Here is a 14,845-nt window from a genome sequence, read left to right as displayed (position 1 = left end):
GTGTAGGCCTATTGTTCCCGGGTATTGTCAATGCAATCAAGCAAACAGGTATTATATTTTGAAAAGGCCGCTATAGTATATTGACATGGGTGTCTTGAATGGCCAATCATATGGGACATAATCAAATTGCAGTGACTGCTTCCTTTGTTACCACATGTCAGTCATCTTGTGATTATTGGACCATGTAAACCTGCAAAAAACGAGCCAAAGTGCAGGCCCTATGAACTATCCTCCATTGATGAAGCGGCTGAATACGGAACAGGAACTCTTCCTCTGATAGTTCAATGATTAAATCGCTTAGCTCTGTTTGGATCAATTCAAATGATTTTATATTTAATAACATTTTTAATTAAACTTGTCCGTCTTTTCTAGGAATTGGCATTGCGAGTATCATCATAGTGAACTGGTTGAACTGTTATTACAATGTCATCCTTGCTTGGGATGTTTATTACATGGTACTTTCCTTTACCAAAAGGCTACCATGGTCACATTGCGATAACGATTTCAACACACCAGATTGCCTGGATCCGGAATGGATCTATGGGGATAGCGGCATCACTCAGCCAAACCTCTGCAATGGAATCGCCGAATCAGAAAACACCACAACAAAAGTTTTAAAGCAAGTATGTCTAAACGGAACACTGCGGAATTTAAGCGATTTTACGCCGGCTGTTGAAGAGTTTTGGGAGTAAGTTATTAATGTCGAAAATCAAATTCTTTGTTAGCATTTTCATTACCTAAATACAGTTACTTTAAGGCAGACTCTGTCTGATTCCTGGCATTTCACCACGTTGAACATGCCATTGATCTCCCTAGTTCCCTTGGAAGAAAGTAAATAAGATGTAGAGAAAAGTTGTCCAGGTGTGAAGGACAAGACCTGATATATAGCACGCCATGAGAGTTGCGCTGGCCCGGCCAGCGTTTTCGTGTGTATGTATATAGGGCCTAGGTGTCCTCAAATAATTGTGCAATGGTCAGGGCGTAGCAAGAGCCTCAGGGCCTATGAACAAGTAGCAGTGGGGCCCTTTTAACATCTCCTTTATCAGCCCTTGTTTCATTTTTGCTTTTGCTAAAAAGCATCATCACTGACAATGGCATTACGTGGGATACTTGCGCTTGCAGTCGCGCTTTGTGCTCGTTTTATTCAGGTCTAGTATTGGTAGGGTTAAACAATGCCTCTTCCTTTTTATACTAATGAATTGATGATATTCCTCATAGGCGGAAGATCTTACAGCAGCACCTTTCCACTGGTATAGATAACTTGGGTGGCATCAACTGGGAACTCGCTCTAAGTCTGATTGTTTTATGGATCGTCATTTATTTCATCATATACAAAGGTGTCAAGAGCTCCGGAAAGGTAAGTATCAATCACATTTAGAAACGTATTTTTCTGATAGATTCCAAGTATAAACCTTCCACTATTAAAATATCAGTAACGTCGCCCTCTGTTGACAGAATAAAACAATACAAAATCTTTATCGCTACTCGTGGTCCAAGAGCTGTAGGCATTCTTGTATTGTTTGTGATATTTGTACAATGTGTGAAATAAAATACGTTTTTAACAAATATTATTTGTGAATCTGTCTGATTTTTTACTCTTTATAATTAAAAGATACAACAAAATATTGTTCATTCCACCGTATTAATTATCGTTTAAAATGGTATTCATTTACTTGCCTCTCTCCCCCTGGAGAAAAATATCCTTCCGATGCACCACCGCTTTTCTGATTTTCGCGACACTATATACACGTAGTAAACGCCATGGATTCAATCCGATGATTTTAACGTCGCGATAACATGCATATTCATGATCGATGAATGATATATTATTCATAAGTAGTGTTTATTTCCGCATTTTAAATTAAACCAGCAGGGACACGATACGATGACTCGATATTTATTGAATATTTTTTTATGATATTTTCTGATTACTTGTAACAAACAGAAAGAGACAAAAATAAGATAAATGAACACATAATATTTTAAAGATGTATTTTATTTGACAAAACATTTTACAAACAATACAAGAATGCCTACAGCTCTTGCGTGGTCGAGGAATCGCCTGACGCGCTTAGGGACGGATAACAGTTGGCTTACACTGTTATGTTGGCGCTCTGTCGTGTTCACCGATGCAATTGACCTTTTCTGTAAATCCCATAAGCCTTTGCGGGTATACATGAGATGTCGTCATTTGACGTCACGCCGATGTGTACATCGTTTAGCGAACATTGTTACTGCGCATTTCAAAGCCGTTAAGTGCGCAGTAACGATGTGCGCATCGGCGTGACGACATCACAGGTATACCCGCAAAGGCTTGTGGGATTTACAGACAAGGTCAGGTCAATGAATTAATTTTGTTTCCTTCCATCTAGGTTGTATACTTCACGATACCATTCTCCTATATTCTTCTCACGATTCTTCTTGTCCGAGCATTGACATTAGAAAATGCATTCGAAGGTTTGAATTTCTACCTCAATCCAGACTTAGGCAGACTTAGTGACGGCCAGGTAAAATTTTGATTTTGCTATTAAGTGATACATCCATATAATTTTTATATCATGTCAAATTTTCAAATCCTTATTCTGAGAGGTGTCACGTTGATTTTGGTCCTATATTGCTATCGGTGCCCCTATAGGTACCGATGACTGTTTCTATCGAACCCTGGTGAACAATAACGTAATCTCGTTTGTGGTCTAATTTATAAAGACAGTATGTGATCATACTGTCGCTAAACACTAATAATTAACACACGTGTTAGTATCTGTGTGTGACAATAATCCATAATTATTATGGGTGAAAGACCAGCTTTCATTAAAGACCCATTCAGTGATCCCAGCGCAAGTGTAAAAAAAAATTAAAATTGTTTATAAATTGCTTAAAAGTGAAGGATAAGTCATTCAAATTGTCATTAGGTATTTTTGAAATGACAAATTTGGCAAAAAAGGAAGAAAACAGCAGTAAATGACGACGTTGAAGCCCCATTCATATACATGTAGCTAATTTAGATACTGTCAGATACTGTCAGTATCTAAATTACAGATTCATGTAAAATGTCTTATTCTGTCTTAAATACACGGCTTTCGGCTGAACCACTCACAGGCTATGTTACAAGGGCGTAAATCGGGTGGGGGGGGGACAGTTTTCAAAGTGGGGGGGACACAATATCAAATGTCCCCCCCACATTTTGGTCCCCAAAAAAAAAAAAAAAAGGGAAAGGAGAGAAGAGAAAGGGAGAAAAAGAGAAGAGAAAGGGAGGAGAAAAAGAGAAGAAAAAATGTTAAATTGCACGTAATTGAGTAGGCCCATCACTGCCCATACCTAAAAATCTGCACAGCCGGGTCGATCGTAAGTATAATATATTATAGGCCTGTGATTATTTTGGGCAAATTGCTTGAAGGCGGGACCACGGCCCAAAAGCATGTACTAGCGGGCCCGTCGATATGCAGGGCCCGTCACATTTTATCACCAAAGTCAGTTTTAAGACGGACTCAATGCTGATTTCAACATCAATCAATGCATGCTTTAGTAATAATTCCGAATCTCAAATCTGAAGTAAAATTTTGCAAATTGAGTTCGGTCCCTTTTTGTTTGTTTTATGATAACAGTGTAAAAATTATGCACCAAATGACTTCAATTGGACCTTCATTTTGCAAAATTTTCCAACGTATTTTCCTGCGTATACATAAACAAGTGATCGCTTTCGCTCCTGTTTTAGTGAAGACTTGTCCACAAGTTAGGCTGTCATTGAGTTTTTCAGCTGTTTCAAGTTAAAATTTTACACAATAATAGCGCCAAAATGGTCCACCAAATGGCTTCAATTAGGTCTTCATTTTGCAAAAGTTTCTTACTTCTCAGGGGGAACATCCCCCCTCAGACACCCCCCTGCGTATACATAAACAGGTGGTCGCTCTTGATTCTGTTTTAGTGAAGACTTGTCCACAAGTTAGGCCGTCATTTCAGTTTTTCAGCTGTTTCAAGCTAAAATTTTACACAATAATAGTGCTAAAATGGTCCACCAAGTGGCTTCAATTAGGTCTTCAGTTTGCAAAAGTTTCTTACTTCTCAGGGGGCACATCCCCCCTCACACACCTCCTACATCGCGCGGGTGCGGCGTGCAGCGCTGTCGCGCAGAAGTATCAATGACTAATAATTTTCATTGTGTCCCCCCCCCACTTTCAAAAATGGATTTACGCCCCTGCTATGTTAGCACATCTATGACAATGATGTTAGCACATCTATGACAATGACAAAGGTACTAAAACCTGAATTTTGATGATTTTTACGATCGTCCGGATGAGCAAATCACTGAATGAGCATTTAAGCACTGACTGAACCTCATATAATTTATTTTATTTGCCACATTTCAGGTGTGGCTGGATGCTGCGACACAAATTTTCTTCTCCTACTCAATCGGCTTAGGTACGCTGATGGCACTGGGGAGTTATAATAAATTCAACCATAACTTCTTCAGGTGTGTACATTATGCATTATATTCATTTGGTTAAAGGCTAAAAAAACGAGTTTGCTTCTCGTAGGCCGTGCGTATTACGGTTTTGGTGAGCAATGTTACCGCATTTATTATTTTTCATTTGAGAAACCAAAAAAAAAGGTATATTTTCAAGCACAATATATAAAGTAAAATAAAGAAAAACGCTTGTTGGTAATATATATAAAGTTAACAAACCCTATGAAAGTTAAATGAAATTGCAGATTACTGAAAATGAAATATATATATTTTTATATTGCAATACTTTTTGAGCCGTTTGAGTTTCGAAGACGTTCTCCAATAAGACACGATGACGCTTACCCTCAAATAATTTCAGGTAGGAACGCATTTTTGTTGCGAATCAGAATGCTTTATGGACCAATACCTTTACCACTACTTACGTAAATTTGTGCCTCCAATTCACAGAGATGGATTGGTTTTCACGCTTGTTAACAGCGGTACCAGTATTTATGCAGGGTTAGTTATATTTTCCGTTCTCGGATTCATGGCAGGTCAGCAAGGAGTTACGGTTGCTGATGTAGCCAAAGGAGGTAGGTACAACCGGATAGGTACATTAGACTATTATACTTGTAAAATACTTGACAGGATAGTGTTTTAGAAATATTTTTAGGAATATTTATCCACACTATTCCAGACGCAGCCGTTTCAACACCCCAAGTGTCACAATATAGGAGACGGAGGAGGTCATGAAGACCATGAAGACCTTGAAAACAACAAAGTATATGATTAGGACAAACTGGCTGCTGTAGCCTTGACAGAAGGCGGGCTCCCGGGCGGCCAGGGGGAGGAGCGGCCTTCCAATGAGACAACTATTACTGAAAATCGTAAATGGGCTATTCCAGAAAATAAGTGCACACCCCCTATAGAGGAGTAAATTGTTAATCAAAGAAATGTCCGGATTTCCAAGTCTGCTTTCTGAAAACAACTGGAATTCCAGTTGCCAATGTCGCTTGAAAAAGCTTGGAAATCCAATTAAATGAAGGAAAAATCACGGAAATGTCTAAAATGAGCTCTCAAATTCAGGATTTCTGACTTTGGACTATATTTCTGATGGATTTTTTTGCCTTTGGACACTTAAAAAGTCTGGATTTCCAACAATCACGACTGGACAAAAAGTCCGGATATCCGAACTCCTCTATAGACCTTTTTCCCTCTATCCCACAATGCACTATTCCAGGGGGGTATGACGTAGTTCATCAACCTCATAGATCGTGTGCATCCGATGGTCTTTGCCAGGCCGTTGCAATTATTTTGTCTTAATATAGGCATACTGATTCCATATATGCGGATTATCGTAAAGGCCATCGATGTTACTAATTATGCAATTATTGAATACACGAGTGATGCAGTTACGGAGCGATGCAGAACATCTGTGTAAGAGATTTTGTTTTCGTTTTATTTTCAAGTCCGAAAAAGCAGTGAAACGGACGCCGGTAAAATATCACTGCGTGTCCCGTCATCAGTTTTTCACCATTAGGTCTATAAAATGTATACAAAGTTAGGTTTCAATAGCAGGAAACTTTTTTGGGTGAATACACCATGTCCATAAGGCATAAAAATGTTGTTTTTTGCCCCCGAAAGGTATTAATGATCACGGCGCCATTATCGTGATTATCGGGGATTCCTTTTTTGTGATGAAGGCACCAGCCGAAATGTCCGTATTCAGAATGTAATGAACATAACTATGTACTCCCCCGGGGAGATGATGTATTTTGCGACACTCATACCCCCCTGGAATAGTGCATGATGGGAAAGAGGGAAAAAGGTCTATAGGGGGTGTGCATCTATTTTCTGGAATAGCCCAATGCATCCTGGTCATACCGTACGTCAGAAGGTAAAGCTCCTGAAGATTGGAGTAAATGCCTGATCACACCAGTATTCAAGAAGGGAGACTAACTAGACTCGACCAACTACAAAGCAATCACCCAACTTTTCGTCCTAGGGAATGTGTGCAAACTGTTCTGTCTTGAATAGAACTCTAAAGACTATCAATAGCTACCTGATAGGGGAGAGTGTGGCTATTATAGTGCCCGTGCTTTGACGTAGTATTGGTGTGAGACAAGGATGCCTCTTCTCTCCAAGCCTATACATATACCTTGAATTTGTGATGAAAGATATCCAGAACCCAGTGGAATCCAGATTGCCGACGTGCACATAACCAACATCCGCTTTGCTGACGTTACAACCGCAAGTATCCGCTAGTCCGAAGGACCGTCGCTAGTACGAAGTTTCACTAGTCCGAACACGTATTTCAATACGGTCAAGTCAAATTTTGAAAGGCAAATGAATAAATCTGTCTGTCAAATGAAATATCCCAAATCCGTCTGTCAAGCGTGTTTCTACAGGCGCACCGCTAAGTTACCGCTAAATGGATAACGCTATCTTACCGTTATCTTACCGTTTAACCTGCTGTTTCCACAGACAGGTTTTTGCCGTTGGCGTGTTCATACCGTTTGAATGACAAACATGTTTTAAAAGTGTATTTTGTACGGTAGTATGGCCAGAATATTGCATCGTAGGCCTAGAATTAATGCTAGAATGGATTGTTTAATGGTTGATTATTGCTAAATAATCACTTTTTTTGTTATATTTTGCAAATCAAGAGGAAAGTTTTACATTTTACACAGTTTTTCACTATTTTGTAGCATTTACAAATTTCCGTGAGCAAACCCCGAATTCCGTGAGTTTTTCTGTTTTTCCGTATCACGGATAAATTGTGGCTTTACATAACAGTTTGGACTTGTTATGTTGCCCAGGCTGTTATTAACGTTTTTGTCATGTCGTCTGTCCAATTAACATGTTGATTAACAGCCATTTTGTTTGATTTTGCTCAATAATCGGCAAGTTACCGCTTCGGTCTGTTTCCACAGGAAATCTACCCGCTTCGTCAACGGCAAAAACCTACTCCAACGAGGTTTCCGTTGGCGATGAAAAGGCGTTGCAAAAAGGCGTTGGAGGCTGTTTCCACAGGAGCGTGTTTCTACAGGCGCACCGCTAAGTTACCGCTATATGGATAACGCTATCTTACCGTTATCTTACCGTTTAACCTGCTGTTTCCACAGACAGGTTTTTGCCGTTGGCGTGTTCATACCGTTTAATGTTTAATACGGTAGTATGGCCAAAATCTTGCATCGTAGGCCTAGAATTAATGCTAGAATGGATTGTTTAATGGTTGATTATTGCTAAATAATCACTTTTTTTTTTATATTTTGCAAATCAACAGAAAAGTTTTACATTTTACACAGTTTTTCACTATTTTGTAGCATTTACAAATTTCCGTGACCAAACCCCGAATTCTGTGAGTTTTTCTGTTTTTCCGTATCACGGAGAAGTTGTGGCTTTACATAATAGTTTGGACTTGTTATGTTGCCCAGGCTGTTATTAACATTTTTGTCATGTCGTCTGTCCAATTAACATGTTGATTAACAGGCATTTTGTTTGATATAATCGGCAAGTTACCGCTAAGGTCTGTTTCCACAGAAAATCTACCCGCTTCGTCAACGGCAAAAACCTACTCCAACGAGGTTTCCGTTGGCGATGAAAAGGCGTTGCAAAAAGGCGTTGGAGGCTGTTTCCACAGAAGTGATTAACGGTTCCATACCGTTTCCAAAGCGGTATTTGGCTCTGTAGAAACACGCTCAAACTCGATCGATTAAGAGTTTCATTAAAGACTTTTAGCTACTGATGTCCATGATATAACCAATGGTAACCCCGTATTGGAAAATGATCAATTTAAAAATGCATTTGGCGCCCTTTTTTACGCGTGACCCGCCACTCTATAGTATCGGGAGAGGCATCCGTATACTAGAGTATAATGTTACTTTGCCAAATCTTCGGAGTCTCAGGCTTGTATCAGAGGTCAATGTCACCCCTAGCCCTACCCCTATTTTGCCCGAAAATCAGTTCTTAGTTCCCAAAGTTCGGCGCTCCGCGCCGCACACCCCTACCAAAATTTAAGTTGAGTGCCCCCCCGGGCACTAGTGCTACAGATTTGCAATTCTTTCTCTCTTACCTTTCAGGACCTGGGTTAGCCTTCGTAGCGTACCCTGAAGCAGTAGCCCAAATGCCTATACCTCACCTATGGGCAGTGCTATTCTTTTTAATGGTCCTCCTGCGAGGACTCGATGCGGAGGTAAGTAGTGTCTTGTTCAGTGGCAGCACCACTGGGGCATTCCACACAAAATAGCACAGAAAATCCCACTATTTTGGGGGTAAATTTTCAGAATAAAATACGCTGTGAAAAATGTAAAATAACTGCTTGACAATGACGACAAGTGTGCAGTGCAAGTGTACAGTGCACTAAATGGCGTTGACCACAGCTTCTGGTATCCCATGTCACATCACTGCGAATACATTTTCTTCCTGTCGATAGAATCAAATGCCTTCTTAAAATCTACAAATATGACTGTGGGGGAGCTGATAATCTTGGAATTCATCCATATGGATCTGCTTGGCACAGCTTCTCCCCGGACGGAATCCAGCTCGATTCTGTTCAACAGAATCTTGTTGCAAACCTTAGCTGTAATTTCACCATTCGAATGAGAAATATTCCCCGGAAATTGGTCATGAGGCTAAGTTATGTCTCCCTTCTTTACTTGGGTATAATTTAAGACCGAATTAAAAGACTAGTTTGCGTCTGACGTCAGGGCAAAGGAGCCACGTGATTGGTTGCTGACCTGCGCAGTACAGCATTTTGGGTCTGGCTGACAGGACGTCATACGCAAACTAGTCTTTTTAATTCTGTCTTCAACATGTTCAATTATAGCACGTTGTTTGATGTGATTATTTATTAGGGGCAGGCTCTCGAGTCCCCCGACTGACTGACAATAAAATAGCGAGACGTGCTCCCCTGGGCCCCCACTTTATGTACGCCACTGATGATATCATTATTGGTTTTTGTGTGTGTGGTTTTTTTTTTTCAGTTTCATGGTGTAGAAGGTTTCATCATCGCAGTGGTTGATACATGGCCTCATATATTCAGGAAGGGTTACAGACGAGAAATGTTCGCCGCTTTTTACTGCTTCATATCGTGTTGTGCAGGACTAACAATGACTTCATATGTGAGTAAAAAAACACGAATAACGCGGCAACATTTGATGTCATATTCAACAGTGCGAGGGAGCATGGCTCAGCGGTTGAAGTTCTCGCTTCTGGTGCATGTGGTCTCGGTTTCGATATCCGGCGGTGGCAAACTTGCTGTGTTATTGACTTGCTGAAAAAAAGCCTGAATTTAAATGGCAATATCATATAAATTAAAATAAGACTGTAGCTCTTCCGAGGGGACGTAATAATAAGCTTCTCTGTGCAGGATTTCCCATAATGGAATAATTATACCTTGTCCCCAATCTCTTGGTGTTTCCCCAGTTTGCCATATATATCTCATGACATATTGCCCATACTTTCAAGGAACCAAAAACATAACATTTTAATTGAGGTTTTATTTGTCGATATTAAACGTTTCACGTACCTTTCCAGGGTGGCATTTACATATTTCAACTATTTGATACGTACTCTGCCAGCGGTCCAGCCTTGCTGTGGATATCGGCTTTTGAAAGTGGCGCCATTGCATGGTTTTACGGTATGTTAATACTGCTATACGTAGTATCGCTATACTTGACAGTCAATCTATCACAATTATCAAATTAGTTACCACACTGTCGGATGATCTTTCGAATTGCACTATATCAAAGTACAAACTAATGATGGGTGCGATGGATAAGCTTGTGGGTTAATAAGGGTTCATACCTACTTCAGAACCGACGCGACGTCCTTGCTTAATTGAAAATAATTGCATGGAGGTGTGGGGAAAACACTGAACTGGGCACACATACTTACTAGGGACAGTAATATTTAATGCTGTAGTGGGCGGTTATTTGATGTGATCATTTATTAAATTTTCTAACAAAACATTATATAATGTTCAATTATAGACCTGGACAATATCAACAACTATCACACTATGTTCATATTATTTCCAGCTCTTTTTAACATAAATTTTTGTTTCTTTTCCAACTTATTCATCTTTTGTGCTTTTTGTGGTATTTTTTTATTCTATAAACTTTATATTTGTGTGCGAATTGAGGCCGCTATTTATTCCCAATATTTCATTATAAAAAGTTTTCTGAAATTTCGTTGTTATTTGTTACTCTTTTTCTGATACTTTAATGCCATTATAATAGTGTCTACCCCTTCTAAAGATGAAAACACGATTTAAGATATATAGCGCCATCAGTGTTCACCTTTTCTTAAAAATGACGTAGTTTAACATGCTATCAAACAACCGCGGGCCTTGTGATATGATAAATTGTGCATACCATCATCCTGTTCATGGCACTGTCTATGTTTCCGTGAACAAAACGTGATAATAAACAATAATTACAAATCTCATTATTATTAATAGGTGGAAATCGATTTATAAGAAATTTCAATGAGATGCTAGAATTCCGTGAAGGCTGTTGTGGTCCGGTATGGAAACTCATCGAGTTTTATTTCCAGGCATGCTGGTATTTGCTGACACCTCTAATTTGCTTAGTAAGTACACATGCTAATTTTAGTTTTTGTGACGGATCTAGAATTTGCCATGTTGTAAATAAATCTTATAAAATCCACTTCGTACTTTTATTCTTTCTAGGGTGTGTTTATCTTCAATTTTATCGGTTATGAGAATTTAGTTAGATACCACGGCTACGTATATCCATGGTGGGGTTACCTCGTAGGCTGGTTCCTAGCCTTGTCATCCATGCTCACAGTGCTATTATATTTCCTGTATGCTTTCCTGGCAGCAGAAGGCATGCTTTCTGATGTAAGTACAAATAATGAAAGTTTAAATTTGTATTCCTATCAGATGATGTTGTTGTATATATTTGTCGGGTGAAGGTGCAGTGCCCATGGTTATTTAAATAAGACGTGCGTTATATTGGGTGGCATTTTAATACAAAAGGTTACCTGATGCAGTCTGTGATCCCGGAACCTCTTGTGGACTCCAAATTAAATTTTATCAACATCATCATGCAAGAATTTAAGAAAGCTTGTTTCCTTCCCCTTCCTTCATTCGGAATAGATTAATGTATGCACAAACAAGCAAAAGGATCCCGGGGAGGCACTCCCTATTTGAAATGGCAGGGTTTGAGTACACATAAAATAAGTGCCAAACTACGATTTGAATCAATTAACAATTGGAAGCAACTGGATGATTGAAATTCAGCGGGGATTTGAAGAAAAATCCCATTATTTCTCAAGGAGAACACAAATACCACCTAACTTTGGGAATTAAAAAGGCTGGTCATTGGGTAGCAGGAAAAAGAAAAAAAGGGGGATATTGAGTACCTGAATTTTTTTTAAGGGGTCATTTGGGTAATAGGTAGGGCAATAACTCTGCTCTTTCTGACAACATTTTGGAAGTAGTATAAAGTAATCCATTCGGCTCCAATGCTACAAACCTCCTTGATAGATCAGTGGAAAGAATGATTGTCCACAGGTCCAGAGTACCAGAGTTTACACGTGTCAATAGTGGCCAAGGATTTTTCTTCCTTGGCTAGCTAGCTTCAATATACCTGAAAGTTAAAAATGACTCAACGAAAGCTCAATCAACCCATTCACCATGTTCACGTTCTAATCATTTGCAGAGATGGGAAGCACTGATTACGCCTCGTCTTCCTAACCGAGATACTGAAGGAGAAGTAATGGAGGACATGGTTCCACGAAAGTAAAAGACAGAATGTCCGATAGAGCTCGCCTTAGAAAAACATCATTTGTTCACAGGAGAGACTCAGTTATTAGCCCGGACTCATGATGATGCATGGTGGTACAAATGTGATAGATCAAATAATTGTTTATGAATTTAATCGTACATTTTCCCCTGTTTTCTATCAAGAAACTGTAGCATGGTCTTTCACGGGGTCTTTCACGGAGAGATAGCACGAGTCTTCCTTATGCAGTCAAAAAAATAATGATGGCCAACCTATTGTTTTTCCCAATCCAAAAGATCTGGCCCGGGCTCTTACTTAGCGGCATCTATGATGGATGAAATCAACCCTTTTGATGTTTTGGATCTGTGAAAGACCCCGTGAAAGACCATGCTACAATTTCTTGATAGAAAACAGGAGAAAATGTACGATTAAATTCATAAACAATTTGATCTATATCACATTTGTACCATCATGCATCATCAATTTCTGATCATGTTATTAAACCGTTGTGTGGAATCACATGGAAATGGATAAAGTCAATGGACGGAAAGATGCAAAAAAACAAACAAAAAAACATAACAGCTGCCCTATAATCATGGTGATAATAATGTTAGCTTTAAACTGACACCCTCAACATAACAAGCCCGTTATAGTGGAACCATAATAAACCAATAGCAAATAACAAAGTACTTAATTATGATACTAATATAAACTATAAATTGCATCTAAACTCATCTTGTAATGAAGTCTTGGGGTCTCATTTGTGTCTTGCGTAATACCGTAAAACCCCGTCTACAAACATATAGAAGCGATTGTGATGATAGAGAAATTCATGCAGACGCCCTCCACAATGTCATACCATTATGGAATTTTAGCAAATCAATTACCGACACAAGCAGGTATACAATGTATTATTTTATCTTCATTTCGAATCTCACGTACGAGCATAGCTCACTTGGTAAGGCATCGGATTTTGGTTCACGAGTGCTTTAAACTACAGATCGAAAGATGGTGAGTTGGAGCCTCATCACGGTCATCATCATCATCAGTCGGCTGCGGAGCAGGCGACTACAAGCTTTCTCCAACTGTTGCGATCTTGGGCAAGCGAAACAATTTTGTTTGGCTGCAGCATCCCTTCAGTATCTCCCAGGAGGTGCTGTACATACTGTAAGTACAGTGTCCGCGGCCGTCCCGGTTTCCTCTTCCCATGTGGTGGAATATAAAGAGCATATTCTTTCACAGGCTCGTCATCTTCAAGACACAGTATATGGCCGAGAAATTTGAGTTGATGAATCTTGACTCTGGCAACCAGTGGAGTGGTGTTGGTCAGATTGTAGATGGTTTCATTTGGGATCCGATCCACACGCTTGATGTTTAACATGCCTCTGTAGCAAGATGTTGCAAAGGCATTGATCTTGTTTTCAATGTCCTTGGTGATTACCCATGACTCGCACCCGTACAGAAGGATAGTGACACAAGTTGTCTCAAACAGCTTGATTTTTTGTTTCGATTGGCAGGGATGGGCTTCTCCAAAGGCGTTCCAGTTTCCAGAAAGCGGCCCAGGCTAGTGCTTTTCTTCTTTTAGGTCTCAACACTAGAGCCCATCTTGGAACCCAAGTACTTGAAGTCTGTGACATGGTTGATGGTACTACCATAGACTTCAAGTGCTGGCTGAGTGTTACAGTTTGCAGTCATATATTCTGTCTTAGGTGCGCTGATGACAAGGCCTAGATCTGCTGCTGCTGTTGCAGTCCTAGTAAGTTGTGACTGGGCCCGGGCTATAGAAGATTCCAACAGGGCAATATCATCAGCAAAAGCCAGGTCATTCAGCATCCTAGCAGGATACCTGCTTGACCGACGTGGGTAGGTAACAATTCCAGCATCAATTCCAGAAGTTGATTTCTTCAGGAGGTAGTCTACCAGGATAATGAACAGGAATGGTGCCAACACATCACCCTGAAGCACTCCAGTTGTTACTTGGAAAGGCTCTGAGATACTTCCATCTACCATAACGGCACTATTGGAGTCCTTGTAGAGCACCTGGATGGCATTGACCACAACCTTTGGTATTCCATAATGCCGCAGCACTGAGAACATGACGGACCTGTTGATAGAGTCGAAGGCTTTTTTGAAGTCCACAAAAGTGACTGTCAAGGGAAGTTGGTACTCCTTGAAGCCTTCTATGATCCTCCTCAAAATGTGTATTTGCTGAGCCCAGCTTCGACCTGATCTAAAGCCAGCCTGGTTGCTTCTCAGTAAGGGATCAATGTGAGGTCGAATCCTGTTCAGAAGGATCTTGTTGTACGCTTTTGCGGCAATGGACATAAGCGAGATACCACGGTAGTTTGTCATGAGAGAGAGGTCGCCTTTCTTTGGTAGAGGAATGATGACATTTGTGACCCATTGACGTGGCGGTGTCAGCGTTGAGAATACTTCCATACAGAATTTGAGAATCATATCAATCATGCTATCCCCTCCTCCCTGAAGTGATTCAGCAGTTACAGCACAGTCCAATGCTGCTGCCTTGTTGGTCTTCATGGCTGCTATTGCTTCGACTACTTCTTTACGAGTTGGGGGGCTCAGTGATAATAGGAAGATCTTCAACAGCTGGTGCAGGAAGTTCTGAAGCTGCTGTGCCACTGTCATTGTT

The 14,845-nt window shown here is 40.1% G+C and overlaps 1 protein-coding gene across 1 annotated transcript; it reads left to right on the top strand.

Moving 5' to 3' along the window:
• The first annotated feature begins 394 nt into the window (after window positions 1-394).
• LOC140161063 (sodium- and chloride-dependent creatine transporter 1-like) lies at window positions 395-12,590 on the top strand. The gene is made up of 11 exons (XM_072184451.1): window positions 395-688; window positions 1,219-1,357; window positions 2,373-2,507; window positions 4,368-4,471; window positions 4,913-5,037; window positions 8,527-8,639; window positions 9,430-9,567; window positions 9,983-10,085; window positions 10,908-11,038; window positions 11,139-11,309; window positions 12,133-12,590. Exons 1-11 carry the CDS (start codon window positions 453-455, stop codon window positions 12,214-12,216), a joined length of 1,479 nt encoding a protein of 492 aa, XP_072040552.1. The 5' UTR covers window positions 395-452; the 3' UTR covers window positions 12,217-12,590.
• Window positions 12,591-14,845: the final 2,255 nt, after the last annotated feature.

This window comes from Amphiura filiformis, chromosome 9, assembly GCF_039555335.1.
Source record: "Amphiura filiformis chromosome 9, Afil_fr2py, whole genome shotgun sequence".
Taxonomy (NCBI): domain Eukaryota; kingdom Metazoa; phylum Echinodermata; class Ophiuroidea; order Amphilepidida; family Amphiuridae; genus Amphiura; species Amphiura filiformis.
Note: the sequence above shows the minus strand (reverse complement) of the source record. Positions and strands in the feature narration are given on the sequence as shown.

Bases quoted from the DNA above. Each gene is read 5' to 3' on its own strand.
- LOC140161063 (XM_072184451.1), top strand. From the start codon at position 453: ATGGTACTTTCCTTTACCAAAAGGCTACCATGGTCACATTGCGATAAC. The intron at 4,472-4,912 runs GTGTGTACATTA...TCCAATTCACAG, and splicing joins TTCAACCATAACTTCTTCAG to AGATGGATTGGTTTTCACGC. The intron at 11,310-12,132 runs GTAAGTACAAAT...AATCATTTGCAG, and splicing joins CAGAAGGCATGCTTTCTGAT to AGATGGGAAGCACTGATTAC.